Consider the following 26172-nt stretch of genomic DNA (forward strand, 5'->3'; position numbering starts at 1 on the left):
TGTGAGGGTGGGATGTGACTATTAATGCAGAGAGAGAGAGAGAGACCACTTCTTTTAAGTTCCTTTTGATTTTGGCAGACTCGTTTTTGAGTTTGATGATGTGTAGTTATCTAGCTACTTAGTGGCAACAAAATAGTGCTTTACTTTCAAGTTGGTGAGACAATAGGATTTTGTCTTCTTCCTCTCTCTCTCTCTCTCTATATATATATATATATATATATATATATATATATATATATATATATATATATATATATATATATATATATATATATATATATATTGTTACACTCCTGGTTAGTGATACAGGATAAGATTAAGATTAACTTTTAAGGATATGATGAGTGTACTATTATTAACTTCAACTTAAGTATTTTAGTCAATGGTTTAGACCAAACAAAGTTGATAGGCCAATTAACCCATCGGTCATAACATTTGGTATCAGAACCGACTTAGTATCTGAGCGATGTTCAAGCCGGGGAGATTGTAACACTCATGATTAATCCTATATCAAAAGTGAACAAAATTAAAATTAACTTATAAGGGTTTTATGAATATACTACTATCAATTTTAGCTTAAACATTTTCATCATTCTCAACAACATTGAGTGTGGTTATCATCCCTCCTCATAATAAATACTTATTATTATTATGGATTAATGCATTTAAAAAAAGAAAAATAGATCAATGATAAAGATAATTAGACCAGGATTTGGTCACAAACAAATGCCTAAAGATATTTTCAGGAAAAAAATAAACTCAAGATTACAAATAAGATAGCGAGAAACTATAAGAAAAAAATAAAAAAAAATTCAGTTAATAATGATTAAACAAAACCTTGACATAACGTAAGATCTTTGGCTCAAATATAGTCTTCGTCATGATGATAAAACAATTGGTGAAAGATGTATCCATAACACGTGTCAATTAACAACATCGTCATAGATAACATTAACTTATCTCAATCTTTTCTACCGGTACATAAAACTGATGATTTCATCATAACTCGTGACTTGTCCTTTATGTGGGCAGATGGTGATAAATGCCAAATGCTTGAAGAATTCAGCACAGGTCCTTTCGTTCACAGAAGGCGTGCACTTGACATGAACGACTCAGGAGATCACATATAAAGTTTGGCCACAATTATTTAGCTCAGAAGGATCAATCATCGGAGAACGACATGTTTAATGACAAGGTGTGATATGACTACTGCTCTCCTTCTTGTCGCGTAAACTACCGATGCTAAGGGACATGAAAAGAGTTCGATATGGCCGAAGAAGAAGATGTCGGCTTCTTGTAAAGATTCATCGAAGCTGGTCGATTGAGACTCTGAACACAGTACTATAGTATTGCGATTGCTGGAGAAGGACTGATGATGGAAGAGAAAGATTTATCCATCTAAATCATGTAGAAATGTATTTTAATGGTCATTTTTGTGTGTGTTTTCGTCTGCTGTTAGTACACAGATAAATAATTTTATGCAAATCCACTGCCGAAAATAGCAAAAAAAGATAGATAGATAGAAAAACTACATTTTTAATTAGTCATTGCTGCTTTCTTTTCCAAGTGACATAATGCCCAGTTACAGAAGTACGTATTATATCATCATTAAGATAAACATTACAACTATGGCCTTCTAATGACGGATGTATTCTGATCATATGTTTTGTTCTGTGCATCACAAGCTTTGCTCAGTGTCGTTGTACTCCCATGTAGTGTTATATAGATTGGACATTTTGGATCGTTTCAGCTATAGCTCATGTGGTGATTGAGATGCTGGATATGATTGATGGTAGAGTTAAAACTCATTCATGGATGGATAACTACGGGTAGAGTTGCATGGTTAACACATCTCAAAATTCTCTATATATACTGCATTTCTCATAGATGTACATTAACCAGTCTAACACTAACGCTAGGCACGCAGTGGTCTTCTAATCCCTCTTCCTCCTTCTAAGCATCTTCATCCCTGTCGCCTCCCACTTTGTCTTCTCCTGCATCCCCACCCATCGCACCTACGACATGGTGGTCTAGCTCTCCCTTACTTCCGCCTCCTGCCTCTCCTACCTCTACCTCTTCGCTTTCGCCCGTCGCTTCCTCTTCCTCGACAAGCTGGTTGAGGAGAGCGAGCAGGTGCGAGAGGGCTATATGGACCAGCTCAACTATTCCTTATGCCTGCTCACCATCTTTATGATGTTGTGCTTTGCAGGGGAAGTAGCTTACAAGGTATGTGGTATTCATCGGGATCGAAGAAAGTGTCGTTTGCGATGGCGGGCAATACCGTGGTGGGCGATGTGGTGGCATGCGCCATGGAGCTAGTAAGCTGGATCTATTGGATGTCACTCGCTAACTCCAGGGTGCATGCCACCATGTTGCCCACAACGATGTTGCCTGCCATCACGTACGACACCCGCTTTGATCCCGACGAGTACCACCATATCTTATAAGCCACCTTCTCTACAAAGAGATAGAGGTAGAAGATACTAGAGGTGGAGATGAGGGGGAGATGGACCATCACATCATAGGCATTATGGGTGGGAGTGCAAAAGAGGATGAAGTGGGAGATGGTGAGGACAAAGACGCCCAGGAGGAGGAAGAGGGACTAGGAGACTACTATGTGCCTAGTGTCGGACTAGTCGACACACATCCACTTAAGGCAAGACCGAAAGCTCTTGAGCTCATCATTAGCGTAGGAGAGGCTGCATGCGTATGACGCCTTGCTATGCAGCAGCGGCTCAGTGCTACTAGTGGTGGTCGCTTCCATGACGACGCCTCCTCCTACCATTGATGATGATTTCAATTTTTTTAAAACTTAAATTATATGTGTCATTATACTAATGGTTTATTGTGAGTCAACATATCACTCAAGTAGACTCTAATGTTTACTAACTCAAACTTATATGCTACGTTTTTTAAAATATAAGAATTATTTTAGACACAAATAAACGATAAGGACTTAAGATTCATCGTCAAAATCACAAGAGTTAAAACTAACATTAACTATAAATATAAATATAAATATAAATATAAATATAAATATATATGTATATATATATATATGTATATATGTATATATATGTATATATATATATATATATACATATATACATGTATATATATGTATATATATATACATGTATATATGTATATATATATATACATATATATATACACACACACACACGCATATATATATATATATATATATATATATATATATATATATATATATATATATATATATATATATATATATATATATATATATGACTTATGAATCATGTTTATATATATATATATATATATATATATATATATATATATATATATATATATATATATATATATATATATATATATATATATGACTTATGAATCATGTTACATTCACAGACAATTTTACTACTATATGTTTGACATAATTTGATGACTTTGTATATGTATTTGTTCATGAAATTATAAATAGTTATGGCATAACAATACTGAAAAAGAGGATTATTGCAACTAAGAACTTAGCAATAACAAATATCTGAAATTATTTTCAATAATTATTGTAATTATTTTATCGATAAAAAAAAATACAACTTCCCTAGATGAAAGCCACTAATTATGACCATTTGTGATAAATGATTCTCCCACTAAGGTCAATTTCATTATTTCATTACTTGAGAAGAAGGATAAAAGTAATTAGTATTTTTATAACTCGTAGATAATTCATGGCTAAAGCAATTATGTGGTGTACTTCATTAATCTATTGCAACATCTAAATGTTGTAGTATCACCTAAATGCCCATTTGATCCAATTGGATTAACCCAAATTTGGTTGACAGATCTCCCACCCTACAATATAAATGATGAGAAAATATTTCACCAGCATCAGTTGGGTACAGGATTGAAAAAATTAAAGCTATTGCTAATTGCTTCAAATAATATTACGACGATTAATTAGTTACATAAAACCACTTTTATTGATGGTGAGTGAGCCTTGGCAACATTAAATCAAATCCTATAATATGGGTAATTATGATTCTAAACAATAATATAATATCTCTACCTGGAAAGATAAGATTTTGTGCATTGACTCTATTCTAATCTTATATTTGTGAATCCTTGTGCATTGGGTCATTCTTTCCAAACTTATAGGGTTAAGACTATAAATATTAATTCTTTGTAGATCCCATTACAGTAGGAACTTAAACTACTGGGTTGTGCTTATTTTTATAGGTTAATCTATTATTAATTTATAGAAAACCAATTCATTGCAATACAGATGTTGCATGCTGTTTTAACACTTAAGTGACAGAAACTTGAAACAAAACCATCTGGTAGATGTCACCTATTGCTCAACAAGAAAGTATACAGAAGGACAAAGTACAAGAAATAATTAGTTAGCTTTTGATTTTATCAAAATTAGTTAATTGTATGTTGTATCATTTCACACATTTCCTACATTAAGATGCATGATTTTAAATGTTGAGCTTGAAAGAGGGTTTGATGAGTTTGCTTGTTCTTTTATTCTCAATTGAAGGCATCTCCTTAAGTAATGACTCTACATGCATGTCTTTTGTAATAATCAAGTTTGGTATAATTTTCATGGAATATTCATGTCAGGACAATATAATATTGTTAAATTTGTGTGTTTTGTTTTGAGAAGGACATAGAATCTCACTGTGTAGGCTACAAAGACATCAGTAGTATATCCTTGATGATAAATATTGTACAAGACAAGTTAAAACTGATAATGTTTGTAAGGCTCATAGAGAGTGTCTTTTCATGATGAAGGTGAGAAAAGATACGGACAATGGCACAAGATATGTCTTCTCTTTGAAGTCATTTGATGAAAACAAACAAGTGTACTACTCCCACCTACTCTTTAATTAGCATTGTGGTTTGGGACCAATATTATTAAAGAATAGATGATGAAAGCAATTGCTTGCCAACTCAAATTAATAACATGCTAATTGTCTTTTTTTAGCTCTAATATAATTTAATTGGACTAGTCTGATACACCATTTTAGAAAAAAAAAATCTAAAGATTAGTACATGCTAAAAACATTTTGCTACCAAGATTGATCTTCTTTTGGTGGATGGCACACCACCAAACCCCACTCGACTCATTTTCTTTTGTTGTCCTTTTTTTTTCTTTTTTTGGGTGGGACACCAAGAAACTCCTAAAACTCTCCCAATGTACAAAGTTGGAATACTGCCTTAAGAGAGTTAGGTTAAAGATCCCCATCATAAAGTGCTTCTATCTATTTATTTCGATTTTAATGGATTGTCAAGCACAGTGACTTCCCTTTAAATCTTACTATTTTGCAAAAGAAAATTAATTCACAAACAAATGTAGGTTATTGATTAAAGCACTATTACTACAAAGATATTTTCAAATCACGTCATGTGTTATTGTTCCGGATAATTTATTTATTTCTTCTTTTTGTGAAGAGTGCAGAAAGGTATGAATGTTGCACAGGCAAGGGAGGTAGAATGAAGCCAAGGCAAGGCAAATCTTTCGGTAGGGCATTAGGGTTTTGCGATGACAAGAACAAGGCAACATTTCCAAGTTTTCACTCTTCATTCCTACTCCATAAAGCAGTCAGATTGCTGCATTTTGAAGAGTAAGACATAATTCCCTGGACCTAAAAAGAACATAATTATTGTATTAGACTATAATAAGCTATTATTTTGAATAATTTATTTAAAGTATCTCTAGGAATAATTTGTTTTTTTTTTATTCTTGTATTAATTTGACACACCAGTTTGACCAATGAATCGTCGTGACTCGCGGTTTGGTCGAATGAAGGCCCATCTTTGAGGATAATGTATCCCTTTAGACATTTTGTTGTTCGATTTACTGTTTGATCCATTGGTCCGACTGGACGAATCGGGTCTGATGCACAAGACCCGATTTTAGACTAGAATCGGATCTGATCCACAGCAAAAGAACAATGTTACCGGTGCCTACCCTCTTAATGCTCTTTACAGATATTGCTTTTGTCAAACATCCGTATGACATGCTAAATTTGGTTGGATAAGCAAAAGACCCAACAGATCAGTTTGACTTAAATCAAGGTTTTTGTCAGTTGACTGTCGTAATCCCTCGGGCTAGAATGGCACAGACATCTAATTTTTGGATCAACTTATAAACATGGCAGCTAATTAGTATTATAGTCAACCATATTCAATCTACCACGACTGTCTACACACAGGCTGTAAGACTATGTAATAGTCTTTCAAAGTGTGCAACAAGAGTTGCATGCGAACAATGAATATTACATATTCCAAGTATTCAGGTAGTTCAAACATACATGCATTATGTAGGAATTTTATGGAGAAATTGCTGCCCTAATCAGCTCAGACAACTTGGATTCTGACAATCCCCAGCTCCAAATACAAAGTTTCTATTCCAGCTTTCTTGAGAGTAATATCAATATTCAAGGGGAATGAGAGAAGGGTGAAAAAAAATTCCGAGAAAATTTACTGCAAGAAATTATGAACAATTATCATGCACCAGAAAAATTATGTATTTAATCTAGAAGATAAACTGTCTGGTCAACATCTCATATGATAACTTTGCTTCTCCTCAAAGTAAGCAATAAGAGGAAAATTGAAAAGATGACAAAGTATGTAGCTGGTAATGATAAGAACATGATTAAGTGCATACACATAATGTATTTATATCATTGATTCTCTGCACACAATTGAGATACGAGCTCAACAACTCCTCTCATGGATGCATCATTCTGCGAAAAATGAACTCATTAAGAGCATAGAAGCAGAGCTGCAGAGGATAATCAAGCAAAAGAAAAACAATTGCATGTGCTGGCCAAAAATTGTCTCACCAGGTATACAACGTCAAATGCATCAAGGTAACTTTTGAAGGACATCTCTGTATTATTATTCCTGACAAGAAAAAGAAATTAATAAAAAAAGGTAATAAACTATATACAAATAACATATAGAATATGCCTTATAACCTTCCTAATTTTTAAGTTCTTGCTTATTTATAAGTTTGGTCAGTCAGGTAATTGCAAATTAATTGTCCATCAAATCACATAACAGTTGACATACTTGAGAACACCAAATATGAGACTCAATGAAAATATATATACATCGAATTTTGCACGAAAAGTACACCTGAATGAGTTCATTACTTGATTGTATCTAAAGAGTAACTTACAGAAATCCAACTGCTATCCGGTTTTCATAGCTCAGACCATCAGACATGCCCAGGTCTCCAACATGATCTCCAAGAAGTAACACATTAGTTCTTTGCTTCATCAAGACACTATCAGGATTATATCCATTAGGATACCCGAATTTGTCATGAATAGGAGCAGCCATATCCAATGCATGCTCATTCTTGTTTAGCACATGAATTGTCTTTCCTGAGATTGGTATTAATTGCAGCAAAGCACGACAGACCGAGGATTAGAGAATGAAGAATAAAATTCATCAATAAAATTGTATAGAGGGTGAGAATGGGTTTTGTTTCTGGTAATAAGATCAAAGAATTGCCATGCCAAGTAACAGGTCGGAAAATGGATGCACACTACATCAAACCATGCTGAGAATGCTAATATCAGATCCTTTTTTTGGCTGCGCTGGGTTGCATAAGAACTTGCCAACTGACACGACAGGAAATCATATTGCAGCAGAAAGACATCAACACCCCTGTGCCATGAAATGGCAATCCTCAATAAGACCATTGATTCGTCTTGGATTCACTTTTTCCTATTCTTATGCCAATTTAATTGAAAATACAGATAAAGTTGTTGGTAACTTCTAAACAATTCACAATCTATTTTGCACTTTATATATATAAGCTTTCTCATGATTAATACCATATACTTATCAAGATTTAGCCTTCTCAATGGAAGCAAAATGTCCACGTAGGACATTACATCTTTGTTGTTGTTCTTGTTATTGTATCAAGATTTAACCTAATATTTTCAGGTATACTTGGTTTTAGAATTACTTGATCAGTATCTTTGGCCCTTCTAAATTTCTGAGCTTGTAACTTGAAAGTACCATTCAATACACATGCATATACAAAGTTTTAGGCTATGACATTTATGTTAAAGAAAGTAGAACCATATGACATAAGGAATGCAGACTTGTAAACAGTTTAAGATAAGGTCAAACAAAAAAGGCACAAAACTAACCTTTAAAGGCAACAAGGCAGCCTTTTTCATCAAAAACCATTCTGTTGGAAACAACTTTGACATTCTTGAAAGATCTATGTAGTTTCTGCCTAAAAACCTAATAAATTATTTTTAAAAAATTTAATAAGGAAAAAAATTTCTGCATTGCAATGTGGTTCATAAACTAATAAGAGCATAGAAATTCCACTCAATCAGAACCTCTTCAATGATGTCTGCAAGGCCTGCGGAAAAGACAAGGACAGGCACATCTAGTTCCTGCACAATGAGCAAAAGAGTTTGTTTAGTTACTCTTACGAGGACCCAGCATGAATCTTCATTTGTTTTATTTAGTGAACTATGAAAATTTGTGTGTGTAAACTTAGCAGCAGATACCGAAAGGAAAAGTCGAATTTTACCAGCAGAGTGTCTCCCCAACCTGTGAGCCCACAAGTAAGCTCAAGTTTCTCACAGCCATGTGAGAGGAGAGTTTTTGGAAGGGATATCTAGAACAAATAACATTAGCTTTTTTTATCTTGATCACCTACTTGCTTGTGGATGGAGGCAGCATGACACTTTGAGAGTGAGCCATGGAAGCCATACAAGGGTAAATAGAGCAATTCCTCTTCTTCTTTTTTTCCTTCTCATGGGTCTGGCAAAACCTTACTTGCTAGTTAGACTTAGGCAGTTTACGTTCCAAATCCTCTTCCTAATCCTATCCTTCTCTACCAACACCAAGATGGCAGGTCCATCCCTACTTATCGAAGGTATCTGACAATTGGAAAAGTGACAGCCAGCTAATACCCAAGAATTCCAAGATAAAGGGAGATCTAACAGCTGTGAAGCCTAGTCTACTTACTCCTCTGTTCATTTCAATTTTGTTTACCTCCTATTCTTTACTATCCCTGTCCTCATGTGCTCCTTTTTCTCTCCAGGAGGAGGGACCTGGGCAGCAATCTCCCGCATCCCCTAAAATAGGCAGAATAAAGAATGGTTCCAAACAAAGAGACCAGGGTAAACAGTGACCAATGAGGCAACCTTATTACAGTAAGGGCCACAGATAGGATAAGACAAGAGACCGGGTCACCCAGATTTTTTAAGCTCTTCAATGATGACAACTGCCAATCCAATCAGAGCACTAGTTGAATTCTAAATCCCTGGTATTCATGGAAAAACCAAGTACTCACACTATAAGACTTGAAGGAGCAAATCTCTGTGTTACGTAACAATAGCCAATTTACAAAAAAAGAGATCTAGTTGCCAAAATTGTGGTTCAGAGGATAGATAAATTAATAATTCCATGCTTGTATCTGTGGTGGCTGAAATTGTGTTAAACGTATCAGTGTTACATTAACTAGTGTCTATAGTACTAACTAAATCTCAATGATAATAGCTATCATACAAGTATAATTCCTTTTCTGCTTCAAAGGAATATTATGATTTATAGTACACAGTCTCAAGTCTAGCAGAATGGCAGTTGCTGATGTGGCCTAGGTAGTAAGATCACTTTTTTTCAAACTACACAGCAAACAAAACATGCCATCAATCTATAAAAGAAAATAAAGAACCCAAAGGAGCTCCTTTAGAAATCTTGCGAGGAAACCTTTCCAAAACCATAGTAGCTATTATATAAGTTTATGAGCGACGCAGAACATGCCTTGTTGTATGTCTAAGCCCACAACTTTCAACAAGTAAAAGAAACTAGAGAAACTACAATATAAAAATCCTACACAAATTCTATCAGGGTAGCTTAAAATAATAAAATCAACTCAATAGTTATGTATTGCTAGACCATTTATGAATTAAAAAATAAAACTTTAAGCAGCAATTTAGTTCACTTAACCATTGATGAAAAAACAGTATAACGATGAAATCTTATTCGAATTTAACATATGATCAATAATTATACAACCAAAGAATGTTTTGTGCTCAATTAGTCAGCACAATCTACATATAAACTAAGTGCAACCAGAAGATCAAGATATTGAAAAAGTAGTGAGTCTGCACAATGTACATAAAGAAGGCAACCAGAAGATCAATACAAGTGGGCTACTATTTTACATTCATCCAGTCTAAACTGTATCAACTATTTTAAACTAGCCATTCCAAGAGCCTCTTTTACAGAGAAAGTGTTGACAGATCTGTTGATGAGCATGATAAACAAAGATTTTTTGTTACACTAGATTAATTTCTGAAAATCCGCCCTTCCACATTTCATATCTAATGAAGCGCTCTTGTTAAAAGATAAGAGACATCCCCAGTAGGGGTCTCTTCTTTTTTCCTGTGCTTTTATGTGTGCGTTGGTCTGTGGGTAACGATTCGGTTGTGGGGTAAGGGGTTGCAAATATCAAATACCTATGAATAGTTCAAGCACCTAAGACACATTTAATCAATTTAATACATTTAGGAAATCCATGATCAGCATTCAACATCCACCAAATAAACTCATAAGATTGCTTTTGATGTCTATCAGTATTGACATGATGATAGGTTTGCTTTTTTTAAAGAGGAACATTATGATATAAGACAGTCCAGTTCCACCACAGCCCAGAAGATACAAACTGTACTAGTTCTATGATATCCTAAAAGGTTATACCAATCATGATCATTCTACAGTGAGTTCCAGCTCACGTACTGCTTAACTGCAGGAACAGAACAAACCCTCACAGGATCTGTGAAATATTAGACCAACCTTAGTTATATGAGATTCTAGGTACATATGGCCACTTGACAAATTTGATCTTCAACAAGATCATAACCAATCTTCTTAACAAGCAACCATTTGAAAGGATAAAGTGAGTCGAATGCTAGCTTTAGGATACAGGATACTTCACGTGCTTCGAGTGACTACAAATAAAGAAAGCTGGCTAGCGTTAAAGTCTGGTGAAATGGCTATTCTAGCTTAACATATTTAAGCAAGCTACTCTGCTGCCAATATCTATTGCATAATGCATAAACATGTATATTGGAATATGGAAATATGCACACCACATGTTACTATTTAAGATGAATAACTAAAAAAACACATTGATAAGAACGTACTACTTGAAAGAAATAGTGGTGAGGTAATATGAATGATCAAATTGTAATCTTTAAGCACCAATACAGCTAACTTTTAGAGAACAGTCCAAAAATTTGTAAAATTGGTTAGTAATCTTCCAAATATTCTATGCTGTCCTTGGCTAGGTGCCTCGACAATAGGAAATATCCTTTAGCTGGACCTATATTAAACAGAATAGTTTATGCTAGCTCCTAATCATGATGGCTAGTTCAAATAGTAGTACTATTTATTTCACACCCATTAAAACTAATGCCCATTATTAAGTTTTAAGTCTATGGTAACTAACTATGGGATAAGTCTTCATGGGAAGGAAAGGCTGATAGAAACAGTGGCCATGTAAAAACCTAGAATTGAGGATCAAATAAATGAAAAGATGATTACGAATAAACTTTCTTCCAAGCACCAGTTAAAAAACCTTTCTAATTTGTCAAACAAATTATTTTATTATCTAGATCTTCTTTAAGAAATAGCCGCAGATTCTATTCAAGCCATCTATAAGTGGTTTTGTACATGGAGTTACTAACAGGGTGAGCTTATAGTGACATCATATGAGAATCAATATTGATCATATTACTTAGTGGAAGTATATGCATGTCGTGCTTGCCAATTAAGTGTTTATTGCTTAAATCATAAAAAATACCAGCTTATGATGCTTTAACTTGCCATTACAAGTCTCTCATTAAAAGTTTAGTAAATAAGGGTAAAATAACGTGAAAAAATGGCTTCTATACTGGTTTTGGCAACTGGTCAGACCGCTAAAATACTGATAAAACAGGTGCAACCTATCTATATAGCTTGGTATCATAAAAATAAATAAATAAAAACCAACCAGTACCAACAAATAGGTTGGTTCTATGTATTTCCTGAATTGTCTTTATAAATAACTGATTTATATAGGTTAGTCCAATCAGTATTCCTCTTCTAAAGCAACCTTAAAATTTTCATTACATATTTTCTGAATTACCAATCATTGTAAGTGATTTTTATGGAACTAAAGTTCTAAGATACTATAAATTTATTTTGTATTTCATGAATAAAATGCTTTACTATTTAATTCTGACCTCACCCCTAAAAAGTTATCCATACTTTCTATCTCCTCATGTCCTAGCAATCAGGATATGGGAAAATGAATCAAAAACAATGACAAGCTCCAAAAAACACTTGTTTAATACTAATTAGGTAAATTGACATATCCCAAAGGTCATATACAAACTCCATACCTCCAAGAACTCAAACAGCTCAACAACACCATCTCTAAAAGCAATTGTAGCCTCAGAGACAGATTTCTTTATTGCATCAATAGTAACACCTCCCTCGATAAGAAGACCATGTGTCTTCTCCCACCTGTAGGCTCAAAGAACATCAAGTTTTAAAGTTGCAGGATATGAAATCTTAGGTGCCTGTGCACTTAACCAACTCAAATGTTAATTAATTAAAAATGAGTAAACAAGTAATACAGTTAAAGGTACAATAAATTTATGACTTTTAGGTAAGTTTTCTTAGTACTTAAGAAATTTAATAAACAACAGATCCACATAACTGAAGTGCCCAAAGAAGGACCAAGTAATGGTCTTTTCATCATTACTAATTTAAACATGCAAGTCCAGTAATCCATAAACAGGGTATTCACATTTACTGAAATTTTCTTCCTAGTATCAACTATCAGCTATCAGGTTAGACATGGAAACAAAGTCATTATTCTAAGTGGTGCATTAAGTGTTTAGGATGGCCTGTGTGAGCTATGACATAAGATATTATATGAGCACCATCCACCCCACAAGTGCTCCTTCTGTATGCCTTATTTTGGGGGCTTAGCATGCATGATTTTGGCTCCTGGCTAACATGCTGTTAAGTCAAAACCGTGTATGTCAAACTCGTTGGTGCTTCTGGATACTTGCATGATCCCTTTTCTGGGATTGAATAAATATATACCAACCTGAAACACTAAAAAGTTGCTTAACTAATTGGTTCAGGCAGGTTTGGTTCCTACAATATGGGAGAACTCATGACAGTTATTGCAATATCAAAGCTTTATCATAGGGTCATATGTTTAGGGTCCCAAGTTCTTTCTTACAAGCTTGAAGTTCACATACAGATGTGATACCCCTTTTACTAAGAATCTAAAATATTGGCATAAGTGCTTCATGAAAGCCAGACAATCATGGTTTAAACTTTTGGGAAAACATAAACCAAAGAAATCATGAATTATAATTTGCTTCCCTTAAGACTAAGCTTTCATGTTATAAACAACATAGTCGATCTGCTAAAGTATCACCAACTTGACTACACCATGATTTGTTGTTATTATGTTTTATTTGCATATGTAAAGTCCATGATGAATTTCATGTGCTTTTGTTAGTTTTGACCTAATCATACTTGTTTATCGAATTTGTAGTTAGGATACTAAGATTCATGTGCTTGCTCTCATTGAGCAAGGATATCAGACTATGCTTCAGACTAATGTATAAGAAGATCTAAGGGTACTAGCTGCTAACCAATATGAAAAGACTTGCCCTTGGTACATTTACGACCAAGAAATGTGAGTCTGCCCAGGCAAAAATCAATCATGGCCAACATTGTAAACCAAAGACATTCTGAGGCAACTAGAATAGCCAACAGATAATGTAGAAAAAAAAAAAACTAAAGAACTTATCGACCAGTGACAACTGCGTTTCAAGCTCCCAATATAGGCCAACATCGTATTAACAAGATGTGATCAAACAAGGAATTTTCGGAAGCAAGTACATCCGCATACCATTCTTCCATCAGCTTCGTTTTCTCCTCGATGGGAATGGTTGGCGAGATCTCCAAGGGATGATAGTATTCATACAACGCCTGCCTCTTGGCATCATACTCCGCGTTCCCCTGCTGTAGCAATCCATGGCTAGCTAACCACAACAAAGCCAGGAAACCTAATCAGAACTAACTCCATTTCCACGTACTAAATCAGAGGAAGGGATTCATGCAACCTACTCTGCCCACGGCGGCCATCAATCCAGTACCTCGTAAGCGTGCCGTCAAAATCGGCAATCACCTAAAAGTTTCAAGAAATGGGCAATAGATCGAACACTTAGATTGCATAAACAAAGGGGGAGTGGAGGACAAAAGATCGGGCTCCTCGCCTGGAGTTTACTACAGCCGGCGCACCGGATTGCGGTCTTCTTCTCCTCCAGCGACTTCGGGTCTCGGACGGCGACACCTGGCGGCGACATGGTCGTGGAATCCATCGAACCTCCACCGGCTCGCGGAGTTCCCGGACGGAAGCACCGGAATGCAGGGGGAGGGAAGGTTGTGGGAGGAAAGCAGGGGAGGGCGATGGAGGCGGCGCTTGCGAGACTGGCGGCGTGGTGGATGCGGCAGAGTCCTCCGGGCCTCATTAAGATGGGCCGGGCGAACCGAAACCGCAGCAATCGATTTCGCCCCTCCGGGCTTCGTATTGTGCGCTTCTTATTCTAAATTATTTACCACATTAGCTAAATAAGAAAAAAAAAATTCCGTCCGTAAATTATTGTGCGCTTGTGGAGGAATCCATAAAAATACTATGGGTCGGAAGCAGGGTCTCATCATTGGAGCGTTCATTAGGGGGATAAGAAGGGCACAATAAATACAGAATTTTTTTTCCTTATTTAGCTAATGTGGTAAATAATTTAGAATAAGAAAAAAAATTCCTTCAATCCCATAAATTCCGTATGAAATCATTAATCGAGATATCTTTATATAAGACTCATCTCGATTAGGTTGTTAAGGTTGAGGCATCAACTTACAAGGAGAAGCGAGCGTAACTCATCAATTTTCTTAAGGAGAACACTAAAGTGTTTGCATGGTCACCGAGAGACATGTCGGAAAATCGACCTAGATGTGGCCCGACACCACCTAAACATCTCTCCTAAGGCTTGTTTGGTGAAGCAAAAGCCTCATATGTTTGCTCCTGATTGTCAGCTGGTGATTAGCAACGAAGTAGACAAGTTGTTAAGAGTAAGGTTTATTGCCAATGTATAGTATCTCCAGTGGCTTGCTAATGTTCTACTAGTTAAAAAGTCTAACAGAAATTGAAGGTGTATGTTGATTATATTAATCTCAATAAGGCGTCCAAAGGATAACTTTCCTCTCCCCTCGATCGATCAACTGGTTGATATTACTTCGGGTCATTAGCTCATCATCTTTATGTATACAGTCTCAGGATATAATCAAATAAAGATAGTATCATAAAATCGAGAACATACCTCTTTATCACAAACCAAGGTATATATTGTTATCAAGTTATATCATTTGGGTTGAAAAATATAAACTTGACATATCAAATGATGGTGAATAAAATGTTCAAGCATTAGATCATGAGGAATATCGAGTTATATGTAGACGATATGATAATCAAAAGTAGAATGACAAACTCATATCTAGTGAACTTAGTCGAGATATTTTAAATTCTAAAGAGATTCAGCATACGCCTTAATCCATCTAAATATATGCTTTCAGAGTCAACTCGAGAAAATTTCTCGTATTCATTATTTACTACAGAGAAACATATGCAAACCCCGAGAAAGTGCGAACAATACTGGAAATGCTTCTATCTATTTAATTCTTCATAAAATTCTCCAATTATATAAAGTTGGAACATTGACTTAAGAAAGTTAGGTTAAAGATCGCCATCATAAAGTGCTTCTATCTATTTATTTCGATTTTAATGGACTGTCAAGCACAGTGAATTCCCTTTAAATCTAACTATTTTGCGAAAGAAAATTAATTCATAAACAAATGTAGGTTATCGATTAAATCGTTATTACTACAAAGATATTTTCAAATCACGTCATGTGTTATTGTACCAGATAATTTATTTATTTCTTTTTTTAGAACAGTGCCGAAAGTTGTCACTCATCATAAATAAATAAATAAATAAATTTATTTATTTCTTCTTGCAATGACAAGAAGAAGGCAACATTTCCAAGTTTTCACTCATCATTCCTACACCATAAAGCAGTCAGATTGCTGCATTTTGAGGTGTAAGCGATACTATTGTATTAGTATGTGGTTATTAGACTAGAATAAGCTATTATTTTGAATAATTTATTTAAAGCATCCTCAGTAATCTCTTTTACCATCTCTTAGGAATAATTTGTTTTTTTAAATATTCTTGTATTAATTTGACACACTAGTTTGACCAATGAATCATGACTCGCGGTTTGGTCCGATCAACGTCCACCTTTAGACATTTTGTTCTTAAATTTACTGTTTGATCCACTGGTCCGACAGGCCGAATCGGGTCTGATGCACGAGACTCCCGTAATCCACAGCCAAAGAACAATGTTATCAGCGCCGACCATCCTAATGCTCTAGACAGATCTTGCTGTTGTCAAACCTCCAGCCACCATATGACATGTTAAATTTGGTTGGATAAGCAAAACACCCAACAGATCAGTTTGACTTAATCAGGGTTTTTGTCAGTTGACTGTCGTAAACCCTCGGGCTAGAATAACACAGACATCTAATTTTTAGTATACACACAGGCTGTAAGACTATGTAGTGGTTTCTTAAAGTCTGCAACAAGAGTTGCATGCAAACAATGCATATTACATAATCCAAGTATTCACGAAGTACAAAAACACTTGCATTATGTAGAAATTGTAGCCTTAATCTGCTCAGCCAACTTGGATTCTGACAATCCCCAGCTCTAAATACAATGTTTCTATTCCAGCTTTCTAGAGAGTAATATTAATATTCAAGGGGAATGAGAGAAAGGCAAAAAAAAAAATCCGAGAAAATTTACTGCAAGAAATTATGAACAATTATCATGCACCAAAAAAATTGATTTAACGTAAGAAATTATGAACAATTATCATGTACCAGAAAAATTATGTATTTAATCTAGAAGATATAATGTCTGTTCAACATCTCATATGATAACTTTGCTTCTCATCAAAGTAAAAATAAGAGGAAAATTGAAAAGATGACAAAGTATGTAGCTGGTAATGATAAGAACATGATTAAATGCATACACATAATGTATTTATATCATTGATTCTCTGCACACAATTGAGATACGAGCTCAACAACTCCTCTCATGGATGCATCATTCTGCGAAAAATGAACTCTTTAAAAGCATAGAAGCAGATGATAATCGAGCCAAAGAAAAACAATTGCATGTGTTGGTCAAAATTTGTCTCACCAGGTATACAACGTCAAATGCATCAAGGTAACTTTTGAAGGACATCTCTGTATTATTATTCCTGACAAGAAAAAGAAATTAATAAAAAAACGTATAAACTATATACAAATAACATATAGAATATGCCTTGTAACCTTCCTAATTTTTAAGTTCTTGCTTATTTATTAGTTTGGTTAGTCAGGTAATTGCAAATTATATATGGAAGTAGCACCTGTAATTGCAAATTAATTGTCCATCAAATCACAGAACAGTTGACATACTTGAGAACACCAAATAAAATACTCAATGAAAAAAATATATATACATCGAATTTTGCATGAAAATTATACATGAATGAATGAGTTCATTACTTGATAGTATCTAAAAAGTAACTTACAGAAATCCAACTGCTATCTGGTTTTCATAACTCAGACCATCAGACATGCCCAGGTCGCCAACATGATCTCCAAGAAGTAACACATTAGTTCTTTGCTTCATCAAGACACTATCAGGATTATATCCACTAGGATACCTGAATTTGTCATGAATAGGAGCAGCCATATCCAATGCATGCTCATTCTTGTTTAGCACATGAATTGTCTTTCCTGAGATTGGAATAATTGCAGCAAAGCAGGACAGACCGAGGATTAGAAAATGAAGAATAAAACTCATCAATAAAATTGTATAAAGGGTGAGTATGGGTTTTGTTTCCGGAAATAAGATCAAAGAATTGCCATGCCAAGTAACACATGTAAGAAAATGGATACACACTACATCAAACCATGTCGAGAATGCTAACAAATGGCCAGACCCTTTTTTTGGCTGCCCTGGGTTGCATAAGAACTTGCCAACTGACACAACATGAAATCGTATCACGGCAGAAAGACAACAACACCCCTGTGCCATGAAATGGCAATCCTTAATAAGACCATAGATACATCTTGGATTTACTTTTTCCTATTCTTATGCCAATTTAATTGAAAAGACAGATAAAGTCGTTGGTAACTTCTAAAACAATTCACAATCTATTTTGCAATTTATGTATATAAGCTTTCTCATGATTAATACCATATACTTATCAAGATTTAGCTTTTCAATGGAAGCAAAACGTCCATGTAGGACATTACGTCTTTGTTGTTGTTGTTGTTGTTGTTATTGTATCAAGCTTTAACCTAATATTTTCAAGTATACTTAGTTTTAGAATTACTTGATCAGTATCTTTGGCCCTTTTAAATTTCTGACCTTGTAACTTGAATTACCATTTGAGAGGAAAGGTCCAACTGCAAATAAGACACGAACAAGCAAAAGGATTCAATACACAGGCATAGACAAAGTTTTAGGCTATGACATTTATATTACAAAAAGCAAAACCATATGATATAGTGAAGTGAACATGCACAGACAAAGTTTTAGGCTATGACATTTACGTTCAAAAAAGCAAAACCATATGACATAAGGAATGCAGACTTGTAAACTGTTTAAGATAAGGTGAAACTAAAAGGCACAAAACTTACCTTTAAAGGCAACAAGGCAGCCTTTTTCATTAAAAACCATTCTGTTGGAAACTACTTTGATATTCTTGAAAGATCTATGTAGTTTCTGCCTAAAAACCTGATAAATTATTTTTAAAAAGTTAATAAGGAAAACTTGTCTGCATTGCAATGTGGTTCATAAACTAATAAGAGCATAGAAATTCCACTCGATCAGAACCTCTTCAATGATGTCTGCAAGGCCTGCGGAAAAGACAAGGACAGGCACATCTAGTTCCTGCACAATGAGCAAAAGAGTTTATTTAGTTACTCTTACGAGGACCCAGCATGAATCTTCATTTGTTTTATTTAGTGAACTATGAAAATTTGTGTGAAAACTTAGCAGCAGATACCGAAAGGAAAAGTCCAATTTTACCAGCAGAGCGTCTCCCCAACCTGTGAGCCCACAAGTAAGCTCAAGTTTCTCACAGCCATGTGAGAGGAGTGTTTTTGGAAGGGTATTTGGAACAAATAACATTAGCTTTTTTTATCTTGATCACCTACTTGCTTGTGGATGGAGGCAGCATGACACTTTTGAGAGTGAGCCATGGAAGCCATACAAAGGTAAATAGAGCAATTCTTCTTCTTTTTCTTTTCCTTCTCATGGGTCTGGCAAAACCTTACTTGCTAGTTAGACTTAGGCAGTTTACGTTCCAAATCCGCTTCCTATCCTTCTCTATCAACACCAAGATGGCAGGTCCGTCCCTATTATCAAAGGTATCTGACAATTGGAAAAGTGACAGCCAGCTAATACCCAAGAATTCCAAGATGAAGGAGATCTAACAGCTATGAAGCCTAGTCTACTTTCTCCTCTGTTCTTTTCAATTTTGTTTACCTCCTATTCTTTACTTTCCCTGTCCTCATGTGCTCCTTTTTCTCTCCAGGAGGAGGGACCCAGGCAGCAATCTCCTGCATCCCCTAAAATAGGCAGGATAAAGAAGGGTTCTAAACAAAGGGACCAGGATGCACAGTAATCAATGAGGCAAACTTATTATAGTATGGGCCACAGATAGGATAAGACAAGAGACCGGGTTACTCAGATTTTTTAAGCTCTTCAATGATAGCAACTGCCAATCCAATTAGAGCACTGGTTGACTTCTAAATACCTGGTATTCGTGGCAAAACCAAGACTCACACTATAAGACTTGAAAGGAGCAAATCTCTGTGTTACTTAACAATAGCCAATTTACAAGAAAAACAGATCTAGTTGCCAAAATTGTAGTTCAGAGGATAGATAAATTAATTCCATGCTCATATCTGTGGTGGCTGAAATTGTGTTAAACATATCAGTGTTACAGTAACTAAGTGTCTATAGGACTAATTAAATCTCAATGATATTAGCTATCATACGAGTATAATTCTTTTTCCGCTTCAGAAGGATATTATGATTTATAGTACACATTCTCGAGTCTATTAGAATGGCAGTTGCTGATGTGGCATAGGCAGAAAGATCTCTTTTTTTCAAACTACACAGCCAACAAAACATGCCATCAATCTATAAAAGAAAATAAAGAACCCAAAGGAGCTCCTTTAGAAAGCTTGCGAGGAAACCTTTTCAAAACCACAGTGGCTGTTATAGAAGTTTATGAGTGATGCAGAACACGCCTTGTTGTACGTCTAAGCCCACAACTTTCAACAAGTAAAAGAAACTAGAGAAACTACAACATAAAAATCCTACACAAATGCTATAAGGGTAGCTTAAAATAATAAAATCAACTCAATAGTTATGTATTATAGACCATTTATGAATTTAAAATTAAAACTTTAAGCAGCCATTTAGCCCACTCAACCATTGATGAAAAAAACAGTATACTGATGAAATCTTCTTAGAATTTAACATATGATCAATATTTATACAACCAAAGAATGTTTTGTGCACAAGTAATTAGTCTGCACAATCTACATATAAACTAAGTGCAACCAGAAGATCAAGATATTGAACAAGTAGTCTGCACAATGTACAAATAGAAGGCAACCAGAAGATCAATACAAGTGGGCTACTATTTCACATCCATCCAGTCTAAACTGTATCAACTATTTTAAACTAGCCATTCCAAAAGTCTCTTTTGTGGAGAAAGTGTTGACAGATCAGTTGATGAACATGATAAACAAAGATTTTCCATTACACAAGATTAATTTCTGAAAATCTGCCCTTCCACATTTCATATCTAATAAAGTGGCCTTGTTCAAAGATAAGAAACATCCCCATTAGGGGTCTCTTCCTTTTTTTCTGTGCTTTTATGTGTATGATGTGTGTGGGTGATGATTCGGTTGTGGGGTAAGGGGTTGCAAATATCAAATATCTGAGTAGTTTGAGCACCTAAAACACATTTAATCAATTTAATATATTTAGGAAATCTATTATTAGCATGCAACATCCACCAAATAAACTTGTAATATTGCTTTCGATGTCTATCAGTATTGACATGATGACAGGTTTGCTCTTTTTAGGAGGAACATTATGATATAAGGCGGACGTTCTACAACAGCCCAGGAGATACAAACTGTACTAGTTCTATGATATCCTAAAAGGTTGTACCAATCATGATCATTCTACAGTGAGTTCCACAGCTCACGTACTGCTTAACTGCACGAACAGACCAAACATCACAGGATCTGTGAAATATTAGACCAACCTTAGTTATATGAGATTCTAGGTGCATATGGCCACTTGGAAAATTTGATCTTCAACAAGATCATAACCAATTTCTTAACAAGCAACCGTTTGAAAGAATAAAATGAGTCGAATGCTAGCTTTAGGATAGAGGATACTTCACGTGTTGTGAGTGATTACAAATAAAGAAAGCTGGCTGGCATTAAAGTCCGGTGTAATGGCTATTCTTAAATAACATATTTAAGCAAGCTACTCTGCTGCCAATATCTATTGCATAATGCATAAACATGTATATTGGAATATGGAAATATGCATGCCACATGTCACTATTTAAGATGAATAACAAAAAAATACACATTGATAACAATCTACTACTTGAAAAAAATAGTGGTGAGGTAATATGAATGATCAAATTGTAATCTTTAAGCACCAACACAGCTAACTTTTAGAGAACAGTCCAAATATTTGTAAAATTGGTTTGTAATCTTCCAAATATTCTATGCTGCCCTTGGCAAGGTGCCTAGACAATAGAAAATATCCTTTAGCTGGACCTACATTAAACACAATAGTTTCTGCTAGCTCCTAATCGTGATGACTAGTTCAAATAGTAGTACTATTTATTTCATACCCATTAAAACTAATGCCCTTTATTAAGTTGAAGTCTATGGTAACTACCTTAAATATAAGTCATGGGAAGGAAAGGCTGATAGAAGCAGCGACCACATAAAAACCTAGAATTGAGGATCAAATAAATGAAAAAATGATTATGAAGAAACTTTCTTCCAAGCACCAGTTATAAAACATTTCTAATTTGTCAAGAAAATTATTTTCTTATCTATATCTTCTTTAAGAAATAGTCTCAAATTTTATTCAAGCCATCTAAAAGTGGTCCTGTACATGGAGTTATTAACAGGGTGATCTTATAGTGACGTCATATGAGAATCAATATTGATCATATTCCTTAGTGGAAGTATATGCATGTCGTGCTTACCGAAAAAGTATTTATTGCTTAAATCATCAAAAATACCAGCTTATTATGCTTTAACTTGCCATTCCAAGACCGCTAAGATACTGATAAACCAGGTGCAACCTATCTATATAGTTTGGTATCATTAAAATAAATAAATAAATACCAACAAGTACCAACAAATAGGTAGGATCAATGTATTTCCTGAATTGTCATTATAAATAACTGATTTATATAGGTTGGCCCAATCAGTATTCCTCTTCTAAAGCAACCTTAAAATTTTCATTATATATTTTCTGAATAACCAATAATTGCAAGTGATTTTTATAGAACTAAAGTTCTATGATCCTATAAATTTATTTTATATTTCATGAATAAAATGCTTTACTATTTAATTCTGACCTCGCCACTACAAAGTTATCCATACTATCTCTCTCCTCATGTCCTAGCAATCAGGATATGGAAAAATGAATCATAAACAATGACAAGCTCCCAAAAAAACTTGTTTAATGCTAATTAGGTAAATTGACATATCCCAAAGGTCATATACAAACTCCATACCTCCAATAACTCAAACAGCTCAACAACACCATCTCTAAAAGCAATTGTAGCCTCAGAGACAGATTTCTTTATTGCATCATAGGAAAGGCCTCCCTCGATTAGAAGACCATGTGTCTTCTCCCACCTGCAGGTTCAAAGAACATCAAGTTTCAAAGTTGCAGGATATGAAATCTTAGGTGCCTGTGCACTTAACCAACTCAAATGTTAATTGTTAATTAAAAATGAGTAAATAAGTAATACAGTTAAAGGTACACCACATGGCAGGAATTTGTCTACATAGAAGCAAATAATAAATTTATGACTTTTTGGTATGGTATCTTAGTACTTAAGAAATTTAATAAACAGCAGATCCACATAATTGAAGTGGCCAAAGAAGGACTAAGTAATGGTTTTTCCATCATTACTAAATTAAACATTCAAGTCCGGTAATCCATAAAAACTTTCTTCCTAGTATCAACTATGAACTATCAGGCTAGAAATGGAAACAAAGTCATTATAATAAGTGGTGCATTATGTGTTTAGGATGGCCTGTGTGGGCTATGACATTAGTTATTATATGAACATCATCCACCCCAGAAGTGCACCTGCTGTTTGCTTTCTTTTGGGGGCTTAGCATGCATGTTTTCAGCTCCTGGCTAACATGCTGGTAGGTCAAGATGGAGGCTTTCCTCAAGCTACCATCTTTGTCCTGGTAATTTCAACTTAACATAACTTTTTTTCACCTTCAGACTTGGCATACCTACAAGACAACCTATAGATTAATCAATTAATGAATCGATGTGATCTTGCTAGAGTGTGATTTATGAAATGCTTGGCCAATTAGACATGTATTATGATGATCCATCAATTTAGAATCTTCAAGTCAAATCCATGTATGTCAGACTCGTTGGTGCTTCTGGATACTTGCATGATCCCTTTCTGAAACTGAATAAATATACCAACCTGAAACAGTAAAAAGTTGCTTAACTAATTAGTTCTGGCAGGTTTGGTTCCTACGATATGGGAACTCGTAACAGTTATTGCAAATTCAAGGCTTTATCATAAAAGTCATATGTTTAGGGTCCCAAGTTCTTTCTTACGAGCTTGGAGTTCACATATGGATGTGATACCCCTTTTACTAGGAATCCAAAATATTGGCATGCTTCATGAAAGCCAGACAATCATGGTTTAAAATTTTGGGAAAACACAAGCCAAAGAACTCATGAATTATAATTTGCTCCCCTCAAGACTAAGCTTTCATGTTATAAACAAAATAGTCAATCTGCTAAAGTATCACCAACTTGACTACCATGATTTGTTGCTATTATGTTTTACTTGCATATGTAAAGTCCATGATGAATTTCATGTACTTTTGTTAGTTTTGACCTAGTCATACTTGTTTTCAAATTTGTAGTTAGGATATTAAGATTCATGCGCTTGCTTTCATTGAGCAAGGATAACAGACTTTGTTTCATGACTATATTTCAGACTAATGTATAAGAATATCTAAGGGTAATAGCTGCTAACCAATATGAAAAGACTTGCCCTTGGTACATTTACGACCAAAAAATGTGAGTCTGCACAGGCAAAGAATCAATCATGGCCAACATTGTAAACCAAAGACATTCTGAGGCATCTACAATAGAAAACAGATAGTGTAGAAAAAATAAGCTAAACAAATTATCAACCAATGATAACTGCGTTTCAAGCTCCCAATGTAGGCCAACACCATATTAACAAGATGTGACCAAACAAGAAATTTTCGGAAGCAAGGACATCCACATACCATTCTTCCATCAGTTTCGTTTTCTCCTTGATGGGAATGGTTGGCGAGATCTCCAAGGGATGATAGTATTCATACAGCGCCTGCCTCTTGGCATCATACTCCGCGTTCCCCTGCTGTAGCAATCCATTGCTAGCTAACCACAACAAAAGCCAGGAAAACCTAATCAGAACCGACACCATGTCCACGTACGAAATCAGAGGAAGGGAGCCATGCAACCGACTCTGCCCACGGCGGCCATCAATCCAATACCTCGTGAGCGTGCCGTCAAAATCGGCAATCACCTAAAAGTTACAAGTAATGGGCAATAGATCAAACACTGAGATTGCATTAACAAGGGAGAATAGAGGACAAACGATCAGGCTTCTCGCCTGGAGTTTAGTCGGGCCGGCGCTCCGAATTGCGGTCTTCCTCTTCTCCAGCGACTCCGGGTCTCTAACGGCGACACCCGGGGGCGACATGGTCGTGGAATCCATCGAACCTCTACAGGATCGCTGGGTTCTCGGACGGAAGCACTGGAATGCAGGGGAAGAGACGGTTGTGGGAGGAAAGCGAGGAGGGCGATGGAGGCGGCGCCTGCGAGACTGGTGGCGTGGTGGATGCGGCAGAGTCCTCCGGGCCTCAGTAAGATGGCGCGGTGGATGCACCCCCCCCCCCCGGGCTTCGATGTTGTGCGATTCTTAATTACTTAGCATATTAGCTAAATAAGGGAAAATTCATTACGTAAAATTCCTAATTACTTAATATTTTAAAAAATAAAATAATTAACTTAAATTAAATAACGTATAATGGTCTGCATAAACTTTGAACTCAAGACCTATCACTTGTATAATAATATATAAAACAATTCTAATGTCTCACTAGAGACCTAAGTATTAATTACTTTTTAATCTTTAAATATATTTATTATATGAATGTTAAAAAGTTTTTTTATAGATTTATTATTTTTGTCTTATAGATTTTACCATTTCTAGGAAATGATTGATAAGGGACAACTTGAACCATCCAAAAAGATTGACACGTGGGCACCTCCACCTCAAACACCAATTGCGACATGTATTCACGTAAGGAGATGACAGTTATAATAGTTTAACATATTGTTAAGTCACATCAATAAAAATTATGCCATCGTGACAAGGTGGTTGAGCCACGTTAGCTATTGTTGTACCACATGAACAAACATTGTGTCACCTTGGTAGTTTGTTAAGCCATATCAATCGACATTATGCCACCTCAACTACTTTTAACCACTCAAAACCACCTGCGACTACAAGAAGATGACACTCGCTAATGTGGCTTAACAAATTGCCAAGGTGGGACAACATTTGCTGATGTGGCTTAATCGCCTGCCCAAGTGGCACAACGTCCACTAACATAACTCAACCACTTGCTAAATAA

The 26172-nt window shown here is 35.4% G+C and overlaps 2 protein-coding genes across 5 annotated transcripts; both read right to left on the reverse strand.

Moving 5' to 3' along the window:
• Positions 1-6503: 6503 nt before the first annotated feature.
• On the reverse strand, positions 6504-14632 carry LOC135664161 (uncharacterized). The gene is made up of 8 exons (XM_065176948.1): positions 14173-14632; positions 13955-14087; positions 12420-12543; positions 8361-8417; positions 8163-8259; positions 7178-7385; positions 6840-6900; positions 6504-6740 (listed from the first exon to the last, which is right to left on the reverse strand). Exons 2-8 carry the CDS (start codon positions 13963-13965, stop codon positions 6678-6680), a joined length of 621 nt encoding a protein of 206 aa, XP_065033020.1. The 5' UTR covers positions 13966-14087; positions 14173-14632; the 3' UTR covers positions 6504-6677.
• A 2403-nt stretch (positions 14633-17035) lies between these two features.
• On the reverse strand, positions 17036-25462 carry LOC135664176 (uncharacterized). Of its 4 annotated transcripts, none has more exons than XM_065176961.1 (8): positions 25027-25462; positions 24778-24906; positions 23013-23136; positions 19052-19108; positions 18856-18952; positions 17739-17946; positions 17363-17423; positions 17036-17271 (listed from the first exon to the last, which is right to left on the reverse strand). In XM_065176961.1, exons 2-8 carry the CDS (start codon positions 24786-24788, stop codon positions 17209-17211), a joined length of 621 nt encoding a protein of 206 aa, XP_065033033.1. In that variant the 5' UTR covers positions 24789-24906; positions 25027-25462; the 3' UTR covers positions 17036-17208. The 4 variants fall into 4 exon arrangements, with proteins under 4 accessions (XP_065033033.1, XP_065033027.1, XP_065033032.1 ...); XM_065176955.1 differs by having other exon boundaries at positions 24778-24910; XM_065176960.1 differs by having other exon boundaries at positions 24998-25462.
• Between the last annotated feature and the right edge of the window lie 710 nt (positions 25463-26172).

This window comes from Musa acuminata, chromosome BXJ1-4 (genome assembly GCF_036884655.1).
Source record: "Musa acuminata AAA Group cultivar baxijiao chromosome BXJ1-4, Cavendish_Baxijiao_AAA, whole genome shotgun sequence".
Classification (NCBI taxonomy): Eukaryota; Viridiplantae; Streptophyta; class Magnoliopsida; order Zingiberales; family Musaceae; genus Musa; species Musa acuminata.